General features: G+C 35.2%; 1 protein-coding gene across 1 annotated transcript; it reads left to right on the top strand.

Annotated features, from left to right (window-relative positions):
• Positions 1-15,831: 15,831 nt before the first annotated feature.
• Positions 15,832-17,720, top strand: LOC106427737 (trihelix transcription factor GT-3b-like). Its single transcript, XM_013868454.3, has 2 exons — positions 15,832-16,669; positions 16,929-17,720. The coding sequence occupies exons 1-2, from the start codon at positions 16,361-16,363 to the stop codon at positions 17,496-17,498; spliced, it is 879 nt and encodes a 292-aa protein (XP_013723908.2). The 5' UTR covers positions 15,832-16,360; the 3' UTR covers positions 17,499-17,720.
• The last annotated feature ends 381 nt before the right edge of the window (positions 17,721-18,101 follow it).

Below are 18,101 nucleotides of genomic sequence, written 5' to 3' on the forward strand. Positions count from 1 at the left end.
AACCAATGAGAAAGAAGTTAGAAGATAAGCACTAGATGGATTTGTAGCCCTTAGATTAAAACAATCAATGGTTAATGTTTTAATTTTGATGGTTAAAATTATATTTTATATTAAAGTGTATTTTTGATAAAGCTTTAAATTTTAAAACTTGAATTTTATGATTATTATGTTGATTTTTTTATGTATGGTTTAAATATGAAGTTTAAAGTTTAGAGTATATAACTGAGTGAGTTTAGAGTTTGGTATATAGTGTTTTGGGTTTCGATTTAAGATTTAAGATTATATTTTTAAATAACAAAAATATTAGAGTTTTAACATTTGTAGTTAGAATTTATGGTAGATGATTAATTTTTTTTTTTTAAAGTTTGAAGTTTAATGTTTTATGATATAGGTCAAAGTATGTGGTTCAAGGTTTAGGGTTAAAGGTTCGAAATAGATATCGTTTGAGATTATGTTTGGAAAATATTTAACTTTATAATTTTATATTTAATATTTGTAGTTTAAATTTTAATACATTATAAAATATTATAATTTTATATTGAAAATATTGAACCCTTAGACTAAAATCAATCAATGGTCATGAAAAAAGCAATATAATTTGTAATTTTAGTTCTTTTCAATTTGTTTTAAAAATTGCTTAAACTTAAAAAATGTAGTTACGGGTTTAAATCAAAATTTAAAATGGAACTTTAAATTAAAGATTATTTTTTTAATTGATTAAAATTTGAGTTTAACTCAAAACTACATAAACTTTAAACCTAAACCTTAAACTTTAAATAATAATAAAAATATTGGATTTAATGTTCAAAGATAAACTTTATAATTCTATAGTTTATGATTTGAGGTTTATATTTAAGAAAAGATTAAAGTTAGAGTCTTGTAAGTTAGAATTGTATAAGTGATTGTAAGAGAACATATATCTCAAGATCATGTTAAAGTCTCAACTTGAAGTTTAAGAAACTATACACATTCAGTTGATTTATATTCACTTGATATTGATAAGATGATCTTCAATATAAATTCTTAAAGTACTTGAATTCAGTTTTCCGATTTTAGGGTATGTTTGAGGTATTGCTGATTTATATAAACGATACGGCTGAGTTATCGAAACATTTTTTGATTTTAGGGTATGTTTGAGGTATGGCTGAGTTATGTAAACGACACGACAGAGATATATAAACGACACGGCTGAGTAGTGTAAACATAGCATAAATCAAACACACAATACATAGGTGAGTTATGTTTTTTACATAGAAAACCAAAAATACAGGTTTTCTGCACCATTCTGGTATTCGTCCATGTATCCAAGCTTCAATGAACTCCTCTGTGTCGTCTCTGCTGAATCTGTCACTTCTTTTCATCTCCTTCATTTTCTTTTTGTTCAATTTTCTCTCACTCAGATCTGAAAAAAAATTAGATTATCCAAATATGGGTATGAAATCACAAACAAACTTAATTAAATACATCACACAATTATCGATCTGGGTGTTTTTTGGAATGTAATTGTCTTTTCTCCTCGGAATGTACACTTCTTATAGCAAGGTTTTTGGAGATTGGCGGAAAGTAACTCAGCCACAACTGCATATATAAACGAAACTGCATATATAAACCAGCCGTAAAAGAAAAGTAACTCAGCCACAACATAAATTAAAACTCAGCCACAAACTCGAAAAACGCAGCAGAGAAGATGATTTCGGGTGATTACAGCGAAAAATATTTCGTAAAAACGATTGGAGACGACGATTTCGGAGAAGACAAGACAGAGAGTTAGTTCGAGGAAGACGGAGTAAACACAATGTCGATAAAGATTTCACGGAAGAGGCGGTTAGGGTTCCTTTAGTTCTTCGACGAAGTTGTGCTGTGTTGTTGTGTTTTTTTTTCAATGTTATATAATTAAAGAGATGGTTGATTGTTCTCTTTTACTGATGTGGATACTTAATTAGTGATGTGAATTTAATGTTTAAAAATAATTTCAATTAAAAAAAACTAACCAAAGGCCCTTATTGTCATTTACTAGGGGTATCCAAACACTCTAGTAATTTTTAAAATATGTATAACACTCTAGTAATAAACCAACTTTTCTTATACATTATAGTAATTTTCTCTATAAGTTTTAAGGTTGTATAAGATCACATGATAACAAAGAATCACTTTCTTTACTAATCTCTTAAGAAAACTCTCTCAAAACCTTAAGTTGTCTTAAACACAATCTCTAAATCTCACAAGTTATGCAACACACTTACCTCTTCTTATATAGAGATATATATTTCCTAAACACTCCTAACTTATCTAGATAACTCTTAAATAAGATGTGCTTCCTAATCATTACTAGATTAGGATTAGAGTTGCTTGGACTTCAAATTATCTTCAAGTTTATTGCCAACATTCTTCCCTTTAAACTTAAAGTTAACTTCTTCTATATCTTGAATTCCTACTAAATCTATCATTTCTTTGAACTTGATTCTTCCCAATGCCTTAGTTAGAATATCTGCCTTTTGACTGCTCCCTGGAATATGTTTGACATGGACGAGCTCATTATCGACGCACTCTCTTATAAAATGATAACACTTGTGTATATGTTTGCTTCGTCCTTGGAACAATGGGTTCTTCGTGAGTGCTATAGCAGACTTGTTATCAAGATGAATGACGATCTTTTGACTCGGTTTCTCTGTAACTTCTTGGAGAAGTTATTGAAGCAATATCGCTTGTTTTGCAGCTTCTGTAGCAGCCATAAACTCAGCTTCACATTATGACAAAGCTACTGTTTCTTGCTTTTGAGAACACCAAGTAATCGGACAATCATTGAGGTAGAATATGTGACCCGTAGTGCTTTTGCCATCATCTTCATCAATGTTATGACTTGAGTCACTATATCCTTCGATTACAGTCTTGTTCGCTCGCTTAAACTCTAGTCCAAGTGTGGAAGATCCTTTTAGGTACCTTAAGACATGTTTTAATGCTGCTCCATGTGACTTCTTAGGACTGTGCATATACCTGCTTAACAAGCCGACACAGAAGGCGATATCTGGTCGAGTGTGTAATAGGTATCGCGTGCAAACATCCTATGCTTTGCTGATAGTCTTTCTCATCTGTGCCTTCTTCTTCGTTTGCTTTAGAGATCTTTAACCCAAATTCCATCGGAGACTGCACTGCGTTACATTCATCCATCCCGGTTTCACAAAGGATCTTCTTTGCATATCTTTCTTGACTCAAGATTATCCCATCTTTGTGCTGCAATACTTCAATACCTAAGTAATAGGTTAATAAGCCAATATCACTCATCTCGAAGTTCCCCGCCATCTCCTTTTTAAACTTGCTTATCATCGCTTGACTTGAATGAGTATCAAGTAAATCGTCGACATAACTGCTACTAGAATAACCTGGTTTTTGACTTCTTTTCGGCATAAGGATGGTTCCTTAGAACACTTTATAAACTTCAATTGTTCAAGAACCTTGTTAAGCTTTTCATTTCAGGCTCTAGGAGCCTGTCTTAAGCCGTACAAGGCCTTGTTGAGTTTATATACCTTTTCTTCGCTGCCTTTAACCGCAAAGGCTTCCGGTTGACTAACATAGACATCTTCTTTTAAATCTCCATGGAGGAATGCTATTTTAACATCTAGATGGTGGATTTCCCAGCCGTTTGATGCAGCTAGGGAAATAAGGAATCGGACTGTCTCAATTCTTGCTACTGGGGCGAAAATCTCTTGAAAATCTATTCTTTGACGCTGTATATAGCCATTTGCCACCTATCTTGATTTGTATTTGTTTATGCTGCCATCTGTATTTCGTTTGATTTTAAAAATCCACTTTTAGCCGATTGGTTTGGCTCCTTGCGGTAAATCTACAAAATTCCACGTCTTGTTTTTGATAATCGAGTTGATTTCATCCTCACATGCATCACGCCATACTTTTTCTTACATAACTTCATTTAAATCACAAGGTTCTTCATTCAGTAGGAGCATAATGCGTTCTCCTTCTACCTCAGCAAGATATATGTAGTCTTCTATATATCTTGGATTCTTGCTGACTCTAGTTGATCTCCAAGTTTCAACTTGCTCTATTTCATTGTCTTGTTCTGTTTCATTGTCTTGCTCTGTTTTTTTTCTTCATTAGGTGAGTTCTCGATGTTAGTTGCATTATCTTCTTCTTCATGATTCTCTTTTTCTTCTCCATTATCGTTTATATCAGCTTCTACTTCTTCTAAGCCTTGATTGCCATATTCTCCAAGACTGATTTTAAACGTTCTTGGCTTCTCAATCGTTTCATGATCGACGTTTCTCCACTTCCACCTTTTATCCTCATCAAATATGATGTTCTGCTTACTACAATTTTCTTCAATAAGGGATCAAGCATCATGTAGGCCTTGGAGCCGCGTTCGGTTCCAAGATGAACTAGTGTTCTTGACCTATCGTCCAGATTCTTGGTGTTTGCAGATTCTATCTTTGTGTATCCAACACACACAAACACTCGAAGGTGTGTGATGTTCGGTTTTCTTCCTCTGAACGCTTCGTACGGTGTCTGAGACGCCAATGTTTTTGTTGCAGCTCTGTTGATCAAGTATGTCGAGTGTCGTACAGCTTCTCCCGTAGATAGTTTGGGATTTTCATATGCTTCAAAATACTTCTTTTCATCTCTAACAAAGTTCTATTTCTCCTTTCTACTACTTTGTATTGTTGCGGCGTGTATGGAGCAGTCAAGTGTCTTTGTATCCCTGATATCTCACATAATTTTTGGAATTCCAAGCTTGTGAATTCCCCACCTCTGTCAGTTCTAAGCGTCTTGATGATTGATCCAGTCTCCCGTTCGACTATTGCTTTGAATCTTTTAAATTTATCGAACGCTTATGCCTTCTCTTTCATAAGGATGGACCACATATATCTTGAGTGGTCGTCTATAAGTACGAATATATAACGATTTTTACCAGTAGTAGATGGGGTTATGGGTCCGCAAAGATCACTATGAAAGAGTTCAAATACTTTTTTGGTCCGGTAGGAAGTTGTTTGTGGGAAAGGTTTCCTTGTCTGTTTCCCAAGCATGCACAATTGACACACTTCTTTCTCGATGGTAAGTTTTGGTATTCCGAAGACAGGTTTCGTTCCAACCATTGCCTTCATCGTATCAACTCCTATGTGTCTTAAGTGTGCATGCCACCTTGTGGCCTCTTTTTGTGCTTGTAGTTGCAGGCACTTGGTCTCTTCCTTCTATCTTCATTAGAACTTTGTATAGATGATTTCTTGATCTTGTTGCTTTAACAATACGGTTTCTGTCTTTATTATAAAGTGTTAAATAATCTTCTTTCATCCTTACATTGCATCCTCCTTCAGTTGATTGTCCGAGGCTAATGATATTACTCTTTAGCTTTGGTATATAATACACGTTTGCGAGTATTTTCTTGTCACCGTTTTGACTTATGAATAAAATTGATCCCCTACCTTTGATATCTATTCTTGAATCGTCTCCAAAACATACTTTCCCTGTGATTGCTTCATCATCACTTTAAAATAGCTTTGATTGACATTCATATGGTTACTTGCTCTGTTATCCAAGTACCATATGCGATCTCCATCTGAACCGGATTCAAACTCTTTCGGCTTTACATTGCGTTCGTTCAAGTAGACAACTTCATGCATCATGAGACCATCAGCTTCTTGTGTTTCATCATCTTTATTCTCGGTTGCTTCTTGTAGCTTGAGTATTCTATCAGGACAAGATGAAGCGGAGTGGCCGGTTTTATCACATCTGTAGCACATGATTTTTTATAAGTCTCTATTATCCCAATATGATCTTCCTCTACCTCTTCATCTGCCGTTGTATCGACCTCCACGACCACATCCTCTGTATTCACCATCATAGTCACGTTGTGACTGGTTCTCCGTGTTGTTGATACAAAAGTTGCTTTTGATTCTCCAAGGTATCTTCTTCTTCACATATATGTTCTTCGAATGTTTTGAAGCGTCCTATGATGTTTTCGAAGGTCGTGGTGTTGAGATCGAGTATCTGTTCAAGCGATGCAACAATATGGATGTATTTTTTGCGAGGTAAGCATTGAAGGAACTTCTTAACAAGTTTTGATTCCACCATGGTTTCTCCTAACGCGGCAGCCTTTGAGGAGATTTCAGATAATTTGCCCACAAAGTCATCGATCTTGTTAGTTTCCTTCATTCTGAACCTATCAAATTCTGTCATAAGGGTTTGAAGCCGTGCTTCTCAAACGCTGACGGATCCTACATGCCGAGCTTTAATGGCTTTCAAAACCTTTTTTGTGGTGTCCAAATCATCTACTTGGAGAATAAGCGTTTCCGGGATTGATTAAAACAAATGTGTTGTTGTTTGTCATTTTTTCTGTCTCGTTTGATTCAATCTCAACAACCTCCCACGCCTCATGAACTTTGAGTAGAATCGTCATTCGTATGGCACATACAGTGTAAATAGTTGCTGTTAACATCGGACAGCTTATTGATGATGACCCTCCATCTTTCTTCGTGGTTGTCGTAATTATGTCTCCCATGGTTTGCGGTTCGGCGAGAAATCTGCGGTTGGAATTAGTTGTTTGTTCTGATACCAAATATAATTTTTAAAGATTGTATAAGATCACACAATAACAAAGAATCACTCTCTTTATTAATCTTTTAAGGAAACTCTCTCAAAACCTTAAGCTCTCTTAAACACAATCTCTAAAACTCACAAATTATGCAACATACTTGCATCTCTTTATATAGAGATATATATTTCCTAACCACACTTAACTTATCTAGATAACTCCTAATAAGATGTGTTTTCTAATCATTACTCGATTACGATTAGAGTTGCTTGGACTTCAAGTTATCTTCGAGTTTATTGCCAACAGCATATTCGTATATACATGTATTTTTGGATCTCCGCAAACTTTTTCTCTCTCAACTTTGTCTCGTGTCGACTACTAAAGCCTCATCCGTGAAACCTCCTGTGTGGGAGTGCCACCTAGCCGTTGCCGAAGGGTTTTCTTTTTCCCTTCTCCTTTTTCTACTTTTCTCATATTCTTCTTTTACTTCTTTTCTGTTTTGTGGTTTTCCTGGAGATCTAGCCTTCACAGCAAAGGACCGCGGCTGGAACCGGGTGTTTGGTTTTCGATCTCTGGTGCAACTGCGCGGTTGGAGCGGCAGAAGCAGGAATAGGGTAGGATCTTGGGGTTTCGTGGGTGATTCAGATTTTCAGTTGTTCTAGCTCCTTCGTGAAGCAGCGTCCCGTGGCAGTGGTGGGACAGCTTCTTCTTTATGTCTGCCGTGTGGTGATCTCGATCTACTCTTTTCAGGTCTGCGTGCGAAGTGGTTACGGTTTTTGGTTGGTGATGCTACCTTGGGGTCTCGGTGTGCCATTGCCTCTTCACAGTCGTCTGGAGAGCTTCAGAGGTTCTCTTAACTCGAAGCCGTATCTCTGATTGTGGTTCACCTTCGTGTGTTGGTGCTGCTGTCGCAGGTCCGTGGAGATAGGAAGAGTTGTTGCTTGGACTGGTCGTCTATGGCCAGCTCAATGAAGCTCAAGTGGTCTCTCTCTCCTATGTTCTCTTCTACCCGGTTTGGTTCATGTTCCCCGTTTGAAACTTTCCAGCTTTGTTTCGATGGTGGTTGCTCTTGATTCTCACTGTTGTCGTTTGTTCCGTTTGTCTCCGGCGCAAGCTTGAGTCTTTGTGAAGTTCACTCTCTTTCTTTTCTCGGAAGCGGCTCTAGGCAAGGAGGATACACAAGTGTTATGCGGTCTACAGTCTCTCCTCGGTGATTCCTTTTGGTGTGTCAACATATCCCAGTACCTTGGCCGATCAGTTGCTTTGTCTTGATAGTGTTTTTCGCTGTTCTTTTCAAGTCATAAGAGCTTATTCAGGCTTCTAAGCAACTGTTGCCTCAGCCCGTATTTTAGTCGTTTGTTGTCTTTAGTTCGTTGGGAGGATGTGCTATGTGCTCTTGGTCTCAGAAGTCGTCAGGTATAATTTCTTGGACCCTCTCCCTACTCAGCACTTTTTATGGTCTATAGAGTATTCAGCAAGGTGGAAAGTGGGATGCTATAAGCTCCTAACCCGGATAAACTTGGATGAGGTGGTGATGACGAAAGGATCCGGAGTTACACCCAACAACTTGGTTGTGTACTACGAATAGTTAGATCTACCAAGTTCGATGGTGTACCAAATTTTGCTTGAATAAAAATTATAATGTTTTGTAATGATGTCCATGTGAAGAAGATTGAATCATTCCCCCCTCACCCGCGTCCGTTTTTCTTAGAAAATATTATTTAATTAATTTACCTGTGCAATTTACTATACAACAAATCTCCGTTTTAGTGAGTAAAAATTACGAATGAGAATAATTGTCACGTTAATTTTATGAGAGATTAAAAGACAGTTTTGCAATCCAATTAAACGCAAAGTTAAGATGACGGTTGTCGTCCAAAAAGCATCTTAAGTTGAATAATCATATAAACAATGAAGCTAACCAATTCATTATAAATCTTTGGCTGAAACTTTGTGGCAACAAATTTTTTGATAATGTTGAAGCCAGGGATTAGATATAAACTGTTCTGTTTTAGGAATATGATTATATACGAGTATACCTTCAGATGTCCAGAAATAAACCTTGCTGGTGAGTCCATTGCGGTCAATGGTTTTAATGGGCCAAACTCACAAGGATAATGGACCGACCCACATTTATAATACTAATATTTAATAGCCCAAAAACTAAAACACATTCCATAGATCTCAAAATCATTTTTTGTCGACTTTCCATTAGTTTTTGGGCTATTACATATTTCTGCATTTACAATAAGATTCATCAACCTACACGTAATTTTGAAAAAATATAGAGGGGATTTAAATTTTATCACAAATTTGATATCATTTTTAAAATTTACCCTTAAAAGATTTTTTAAATACTTAAAATTTGTGACAAAAAATAAATTAACCCTACTGCATTGCAACTTTAGTTTTAGGCCACTAAAATTGCAATGCAGTTTTAGGCCATCAAAAATTCAGAACCACACAATACTGGACCGAAACTTCTTGCAAATCGCAATGGTGATGAAACGTCAACGCAATACAATCGTCACATTAATATCCTAATTAAATTTATTTGCTTTCAGGCTTCAGTAAGAAAGTTACACTAATCAATGTGGCAATGTGTTCTTACAATTATATGTATTTATTAAAATTTCTGTTAAATACCACATTTTATATTTTCTTTCCAATTATTCACAATTTTCTTTCAAATTTAAAACACATTACATGAAGGTTTCTGACAACTGTTTTTAAAACCCCTTTTAAAAATGTTTAGAAATCTGTAGAAAATCTTTAGAAAAATAATCCGTAGTATTTTTTAGATTTATCAAAATTAAAATTGAAAGTCATAGATAGTACTTTTTTCAAACACTGAAATTGGTATTAAATTAATGAAAATAATTAAATTATCATCAGACGCAACTTGAATTTGAAATAAAAATAATATATATATATATATATATATATATTATTTTTTGACAGTGAAAGACTATTCTATTACTCAAAATTAAGGTGAACAACCAATAAAACATAATTCTCTATATAAAGACCTCGCAGTTCTAGGTAAAGAATCTGAAATCTGATTTTGCACTCGTAGAATATGAATGATCTTGAAGTTCAGAAAGCATACCTGGTCTCTATCCTCTTCAATTATATTCCAAAGCGTGGCCATGCATGGAGCTCCTTAATCATGACGATCAAGTCTTTACAGTTCATCCCAAAGCTCTGACATGTCAAATGCTGGAGCATACTCGCTATCGTCCATCGTAGTGCTTCCATTTCTGAGTGCAAGGGAGACTCTCGCCCTAGGTAATTTCGTGTCCATATAAGTTAAACCTTCCCCAAGTTATCCATCCAAACTCATCCACACCCACTGAAATGTGTTGTGGATGTCCATGACCCATCTATCATGTAGATACCCAAGCTTAAGACTTGCGGTTCCTCAATACTCTGATTTTGTGGAATAAGTGGCACCAAATTGTTCGCATTAAACCAGGCTTGACAGTACTCTCAGCATAACGAAGTAGCTCCAACGGATCCCTGTCTATCCCCCAAAAGAGCTTGTCATTTTGGGCCTTCCAAATGTATCAGATTATCCAGGGATAAGGATCTATGTCTAATTCTGGCTCGACAATGCTGTTCTTTCTCAAGAATAGATAATCCATATTAGCATGAATACTCGACCCTGGGAAGATATCTTAATTCATTAGCGTCGCTGATAGGGACCAAGGTTGCAAAGCTGACGGACATTCGAAAATGGCATGAGTAACAGACTCTTCTTGTTCTCCACATCATGGACAATAGTTATCACATCTCATATTACGTCATATCAAACTCCTCGCTACTGCCACATGACATGTTATCAATTGCCATATAAGATGACATATCTTCTGGGACGCTTTTATAGTCCAAAAAAAGGCTTGAAGCTTAGTTATACTGGGTTCCAGTACCTCATTCTCTTCTTAAGTCTTCAATAAATTTCGAGCTACTCAATATCCAGCTTTAATTGTGTGTTGACCATTCTTAGTATAGTTCCAACTAAATGTATTACGGCGATGAGTTGAGTTTATGGCCAAACTTCTTATGAAAGGTATATCAGCAGGGCCAACATAATCCTCCAGTAGTCGAACATTCCATTCCTTCGATTCTTGATTAATAAGGTCGCTAACTCTCATGTTTGGGTGCAAAACTAGGGTTGAAGGGCGAGTTGGTCTAGCTGGTGTTGTAGGGATCCAAGGATCCTCCCACACCTTAACCTCATATCCATAATGTATCTTATGTCTAATTCTCAATAGCAATAGTTTTCGAGCCGCTGAAATACTTGTCCACACATAGAATAAACTGCTTACATAGGTTATTCGTAAACAAGAACTCATTCTGTATTATCTCCCCGTCAAAACTCGAGCCACTAAAGAATCAATGAATTGAATTAGCCTTCATAGTTGTTGTGCTGATAAAACCAGGTTGAACTCATGGATCATACGGAAACCAATCTCATCCTCCTTTGGTAAACAGAGTTTTTTTTATTTTGCCCAGCGAATTCCTCTTTTTGGGGGGGTTTGAGCTTCTCCAAAATTGTGCAATGACACTCGCGAGGTTCTCACATATCTCCAGCGGGAGCAAGAAGTTAGACATAACATATGTCAGAAGAGTTAACAAGATATATTTAATAAAAACTTATGTTCCTTCTTTTGAAAGTCATATACTCGTCCATCCATTCACTCTATGCATTAATTTGTCCTGGAGAAATGTGAGGATTTTGCATTTGATCCGATAATATCTTCAAGAATTCCTAAGTACGTCCCCATTCCTCTTTCATTCTGGATTCCAAATGTATCTTTAATCTGATGTCTTACATTTGCGTTGATCCTCTTACCAAAGAGTAGAGAGGATTTCTTAAAATTAATACATTGGCCTGATGCTTTTCTGTATTTCCTAACTACTTTCATCACTTCTTCACATTCATGGGGCTCCGCCTTACAGAAGAAATGCTATCATCAGCAATGAGAAGGTGAGATACTGAGGGACACGCGCGTGTAACATATTATCTTCCCTTGGTTCTCTGCATGATTAATAAGGCTAACGAGCGCTTATGTGCATAGAATATAAATGAAAAAAAGACAAAAGATCTCCTTGACATAGACCTTTCTATGGAACAATATTTCTCCTTGGTTGTCCATTCATATGCTCCTTGTATTTAACCAAGGTGATACATCGCATTGTCCAGGTAATCCAAAATTTTGAGAATCTCATCTTTCTCATAACTGCTTCAATGAACGACCACTCCATCTTATCATACACTTTACTCATATCTATTTTTATGGTCATCTTTTTATTACGTCCACTTGGTTTAGTTCACAGAGCATGGAATATTTTTGGGAAATCATAATACTGTCTGAAATCTGTCTCCCACCAACAAAGACTGACTGGATTTCTGAAATTTTTTTTGGAAGATCTTTTTTAATCTCTGGCATAAGACCTTAGAGATTATCTTATAGCTGACATTGCACAAGCTAATGGGCCTGAACTGAGACATCTCATTCGGTTTAGTTATCTTCGGGATGAGGCAGATATTTGTATCATTTAATCCATTCGCCATCGATCCTTCAAAGAGAAATTTATTAATCATATGAGTTAAATCTTCCTTTACTATGTTCCAGAACTTCTGATAGAAGAGAGTTGTCATCCCATCCGGTCCAGGAACCTTCTTTGGATGCATAGCAAAGAGTGCTAATTTGACCTACTATTCAGTGATCGGAGCTGTAAAATCGTCATTAATTGACTATGTAATAATTGTGGATATCTCAGATAGTGTTTCTTCTATTTGCCGTGGGTTGGAGGACTCAAAGATTTGCCTAAAATAATTAGTAGCAATGTCTACCAATCCTTCCTCATCCTCAACAACATTTCCATTTGTGTCTAAAGGCTGAGTGATATTATTCATCGCTCTCCTTTGCTTTGTCAAAGCATGAATTTTTTTGTGTTTCTATCGCTTTCTCTTAGTCAAAAAACTAAACTTTTTTGTTTCCAAAATATTTTTTCTGTCTTAAGAGTATCTGATACCACTCAAATTACCCTAAGGTGTGATTTATACTCTCTCAAATAAGAGGTTGAGTTGTAGTAATTAGGGATCGAATTCACAGGGAGCTAGGGAACCTAAGAAATCTAATATGATTTGTTAAGCAAGATGGTTTTAGAGGTTTAAATGTAAATTGCAGTTTAATATTGAACAAGTGTTTGTTCAATATGATTGGTTGAGGTTTTGGTGCTTAAAAAGGAAATAGTTAGACTTAGGGTTTTTATTCAGGAAAATTGGGATTATAATCCTACAGATGCATAATTAGTTGCATGCATGATAATGTAAAGCTCAACTACTTGATCAACAAGTCAATCAGCTCTCGCATGTTTTGACTTGTCTATTAACTAGATCTAATGATCTCAACTCTCGTTATTTTGATCAATAGAAAGTGTCGATCGATAATCCTATAGGGATATCGATCGATACACCTTTTGCTCCGTCGATCGATTATTCAAGTATGATATCGATCGACGCGCTCTAGTCAAGCTTTATGTGCGGGTTGAATAATAGCTTACTAAGCTCACTAGATCAGCTCTCGCCTTGCTCATAGCAAGAAACATAGTTCAATTATAATGTTTTCAGGATGAGAATGAAGCTCTCGCTTTTATCAATCAATCCTATGGCAAGTTCTAGGTAGCTAATCTAGACACATGCATTAATGAGCAATCCTAATGATAATTATCACAACTCAGCAATCTATAGTTGGGGCTAATCCCTCCTAACCTATTTAAACCCTAAAATCTAACAATGGAACTACTCAGACATGGCTAAGCAATTCATAACAGCAATTAAGTATGAAAACTTCATTAGAATAGTAAATAGATATTAATGGAGTTCCAATCACAAATTATAACTTTGGATCTTCTCTCCAATCTATCAAAATCCTAAAAACCTTTGCTGTGAAAATAATAAAACTAGAAAAGCACACTTTGCCTCTAACATGGCGGCAAAGCTTATATAATTAGGGTAAAACTTGTCAGGGGTAAGCTTGTAAAATGGTGAAGACTTGGGCTTCAAGTCGGCTGTGACCAAACGGGCTCTCTGCGCGCTTCGCTGTCGATCGATACACAGATGTGAGTATTGATCGATTATTCATCTCCAATGTCGACCGATGGTCGAGCTCGATGATCATTTCGGGTGCTTGCTCCAAATATCTCCAAAATGCTCCAAAATCATCACTTATCTCCAAAACATTCCTGATCTTATAAATATAATAAATAGACTCTATAATATAATAATTATTAGTAAAAACACCTATAAACTATGGATAAAAATGGATCAAATCCATAGTCTATCAACATCTGTTAGTTTCTTGAAAGCTTCTGATATTTTTTCGGTCGTGACATCATTATTCGAATACAAACGCTCTACTTTTTTTAAGTTCTTTCGCAAGTTATTCTGAGTTTAAATAGTGCTATTTCCTCCACTCGCTTAAGGTTTTATGCACCTCTAAATATGTTCTATAATATTTGCGTCAGGGAAAAAATCTGAAGATCTTTCAAAAATAGCTTTTGTTTAAGTTCTTCGTTGTCTAGCCACCGTTTGTCAAATTTGAAATTTTTTTAATTTTTTCGTTGGCTTCGTGAGAAGTGAAAACGACTGCTAGGAATGATATTTTATATATTAAAACAGAAGTCACAATTTTGATTCATGTGTGATTTTTTTTTAAATGAACATATTCCTAGAAAGTCATAGTATATTTAATCTCTAATCTTATCATTTAAATTTTAGACTTACCAGAAATTTTTATTGGGCTATCAATAATTGAATTTAAACAATAGAAGATCTATTGGATTTATAGATAGTATAAATTAAATAGATATAATTTAATGTTGGAATGCTATACCTCCATATGTTAATTATTTAAATATTTATCGATGTTAACTTATAAAATTATAAAGATTTTTTTTTAAATAACAAAATCATATTATCTAACAATGATTAATCTTTACTACCTTAAACCAATGAAAAAAAAATTTAAACTATATAGTTTATTTTAAAAATTAAACAAAAACTAAATGTTTAATTATTTATTCGATAATATTTCGAAGAAGATAGAAATACATGTGAAAGTTTGAAACAATCTATTCAATGAAAAAAATATACCGTAAATTTATTATATTTTAAAAATTGATATATTATAATATATACTAATTTAAAATTAAAAATAAAATATTTATATTAAAATAAATGAAAAAAAAAATCGCGCTGCGCGGAACGAGATCGCGTACTTTCTTATTATTGATTAGAATATGAGTCATAATTATCAAATGCAGTTGCAGACGATAAGATTGTGAATTTTCTAGAATAGTCAAACGAGAATAAGGTCTAGTTGCCCTACTGGCTACTAGGCCTGGGACTTTTATCCGAGATCCGGATTCGATCCGAGATTCGATCCGGATCCGATCCAAAAATCCGGATATCCGGAGGGGCCGAATCCGGATCCGGATAGTAAAATGTTGGATCCGTCAAAGCCGGATCCGGATCCGGATATCTTAATTTTTAAGTCCGGATATCCGGATCCGTAATTTTTATTAATAAATATTTCAAAAATAGTAATATCTATATATAAAAATTAATTTTATTTAATATATTTTCATTTTTATAATAATATATATAAATTTTATGTAAATTTTGTAATATTGTACATAGAAATAATTAAAGATGTTATATATATATATGTTAAATTGTTGTTAATATTTTATATATATATATATTAATATTATTTTTTATTTATTTTAAGGATCCAAATCCGGATCCGGATATCCGCCGGATATTACAATTTCTAGGAGGATATCCGACACCCGGATATCCGAGAACCCCGGATCCGGATAAGGATAGTAAAATTATGGATCCGCCGGATAAGGATCCGGATCCGGATACCTTAAAATTGTCCGGATATCCGATCCGTCCCAGGCCTACTGGCTACTAGTCGATCGTAGACATAGAATGTTATGAAGTCCAAATGATATCATATTATAGAGCTTTGTGAAGATATATGTTCGAAATAATCCGTTAACCCGATTAATTTTTTTATGTTGATTATCTGTGACACCAAATTACATTTGACTTTTAAAAAGTGTTCCTTAAGAAAAACAACAAATTAGACGTATTTAAACTAGCGTGAACTATTTTTGATTTTATACTAAAATACTAAATACTGTGTAAGTAAACAGAAAATGCATTTACTATATAAATGAGACTAATCAGCAAATCTAGTAAAAGAACAAGAGATCCACATCCTAAAAGCTGAATCCGTACAACAATAAAGTGCCAATTAATCTCAAGAACGAGTGGTAGCAAAACTATATCATAAACATTGATTATATATCAACACTCGAATCTAGATTACTATAGTCAAACTAAAGTGATTATTGCATTACGAAAAGAAAACGATAGAAATAACCACATCCGTGATCATCAGCCAAATTGTAAATAGATAATACAACTTAATTAGAGACTAATCTTTTCCAAATAATAATTTCACATAATCAAAATACGACACACTTACCGAAAGATTTTCTTTAATATATTTGTCAAAAAGAAAATAGAAAAAGTAAACGCGAAGACAGATGGCGACAGGAGAAAAGAATTACGATCAAAGAAACTAGACATCTTTCTCTAGACGTTTCACATTGTATTTCTCATTTTCGATCTTGAAAAGTGAAAGCTCCAAAAAATATCTAACATTTTCTTTAGTCTTCAGAGATCTTTGGTGATTCTTGTTTATCTTTTACTTGGTTTCTTAATTATTTCTTCATATGGATGGGCGTCAGCTTCACCACCTTCAATACCTTAATAAACATAATCACCATGTTCATCCTCAATCTCAAACGCCAGAAATAGCGTCACCCGCAACTGTGGCTGCAGGGGATAGGTTTCCACAGTGGAGCTTAGAAGAGACAAAAGAGTTGATAGCGATAAGAGGAGAGCTGGATCAAACTTTCATGGAGACAAAACGGAACAAGCTTCTCTGGGAGGTTGTCTCTAACAAGATGAGAGTCAAAAGCTTTCTTCGTAGCCCTGAACAGTGCAAGTGCAAGTGGAAGAATCTCGTCACTCGTTTTAAGGTCCCCATTAATCTTCTTTCTCTCTCTTTCCTTTTATTTGTTTAGGTTATTATGTTTAATTCTGTAGTGTGCTATACTTGGAGGTCGTGCATGAAACTATGCTATATACAAAATAAGTATACATGTTACAAGAAATTCCGAATCTTATTAGTAGTCCATAATCTTTTCGGGACAGAGACCGTACATTAGTATTCTCCCTAGATAGAGATCAAGTAGTTTTTAATATATGCATGTTATCTCATTGGTCATGTGTTTCTAGGGATGTGAGACAACGGATGCAGAGTCAGCAAGACAACAATTCCCTTTTTATGATGATATGGAAATTATATTTACAAGTAGAATGCAGAGAATGATATGGGTCGAATCAGAGGGAGGAGGAGGGGGAGCAAGTGGGACAACCAGAAAGAGAAGTCACTCAGAGCAGTTCTCTTCAGATGAAGAAGAAGAGAACGTGAATGAAGAGCTAGTAGATATCAGCAATGACCCGAAAATCCTAAACCCCAAAAAGAACATAGTGAAGAAGCGAAAAGGCGGTATTAGTAATAGTAATGCCAGTAATAGTGTAAGGGAAGTTTTAGATGAGTTTATGAGACATCAGATGAGAATGGAGAACGGGTGGAGAGAACGCTGGGAGGCAAGGGAGAAGGAGAGAGCAGAGAGAGAAGAAGAGTGGAGAGGGAAGATGGAGGAGATTGAGAAGGAGAGAGTGAAGATGGAGCGGATGTGGCGGGATAGAGAGGACCAAAGACGGTCGAGGGAGGAGACGAGGGCTGAGAAGAGGGATTCACTTATCAATGCATTGCTTGCTAAGCTTACTAGAGATGGTTAATTCTATCTAGGTCTAATATTTTAACGTAAGTTAACTTGTTCTTTCTATGCATGTTATGGGGTTGTAGGTTTTTAATTATTTGGTGGGAATAGTTAAGTATATCCTTGGAAAAACTGAACACTCATATATCGAGTTTTCTCGTGGGACTACAGGAATATATTAACCTCCATATTCTTTTCTTCCTGTTTTGATTTTGGTTAATCTATTGGGCCATATTATTATCTTTCCATTCATTTTTTACCAAGTTTGTTGTGAAATAATTATCTTTGCATTTTATCTATTTATTCCTGGATTTGATGAAATAACTATTCCAAATCATTTACTCCAAGTATGGTCATGGTTTTTGATTAGTAGTTCTTTTTCACTTTAATTTTTTTATATTAACTATGGAAAATTACAACAGAGCACCAAAACTGGATTATCCGTAGAACTAAATTTAATTTTTTTACAGAAATCAAAACCTTAACGATTTAAGGGAAGCTAAAGCCGGCATAAAACAATCCTCCGAAACTAAAAGAAATTACATATCAACCTTAAAACATGACGCGACGTAAAGAGTCAAATAATATGCTTCTATAATCCAGGGAAGAATGAGATACACTT

This window comes from Brassica napus, chromosome C3 (genome assembly GCF_020379485.1).
Source record: "Brassica napus cultivar Da-Ae chromosome C3, Da-Ae, whole genome shotgun sequence".
Classification (NCBI taxonomy): Eukaryota; Viridiplantae; Streptophyta; class Magnoliopsida; order Brassicales; family Brassicaceae; genus Brassica; species Brassica napus.

Coding starts and splice junctions, on each gene's coding strand:
- LOC106427737 (XM_013868454.3), top strand. CDS start 16,361: ATGGATGGGCGTCAGCTTCACCACCTTCAATACCTTAATAAACATAAT. Junction 16,670..16,928: donor ATCTCGTCACTCGTTTTAAG/GTCCCCATTAAT, acceptor ATGTGTTTCTAG/GGATGTGAGACAACGGATGC.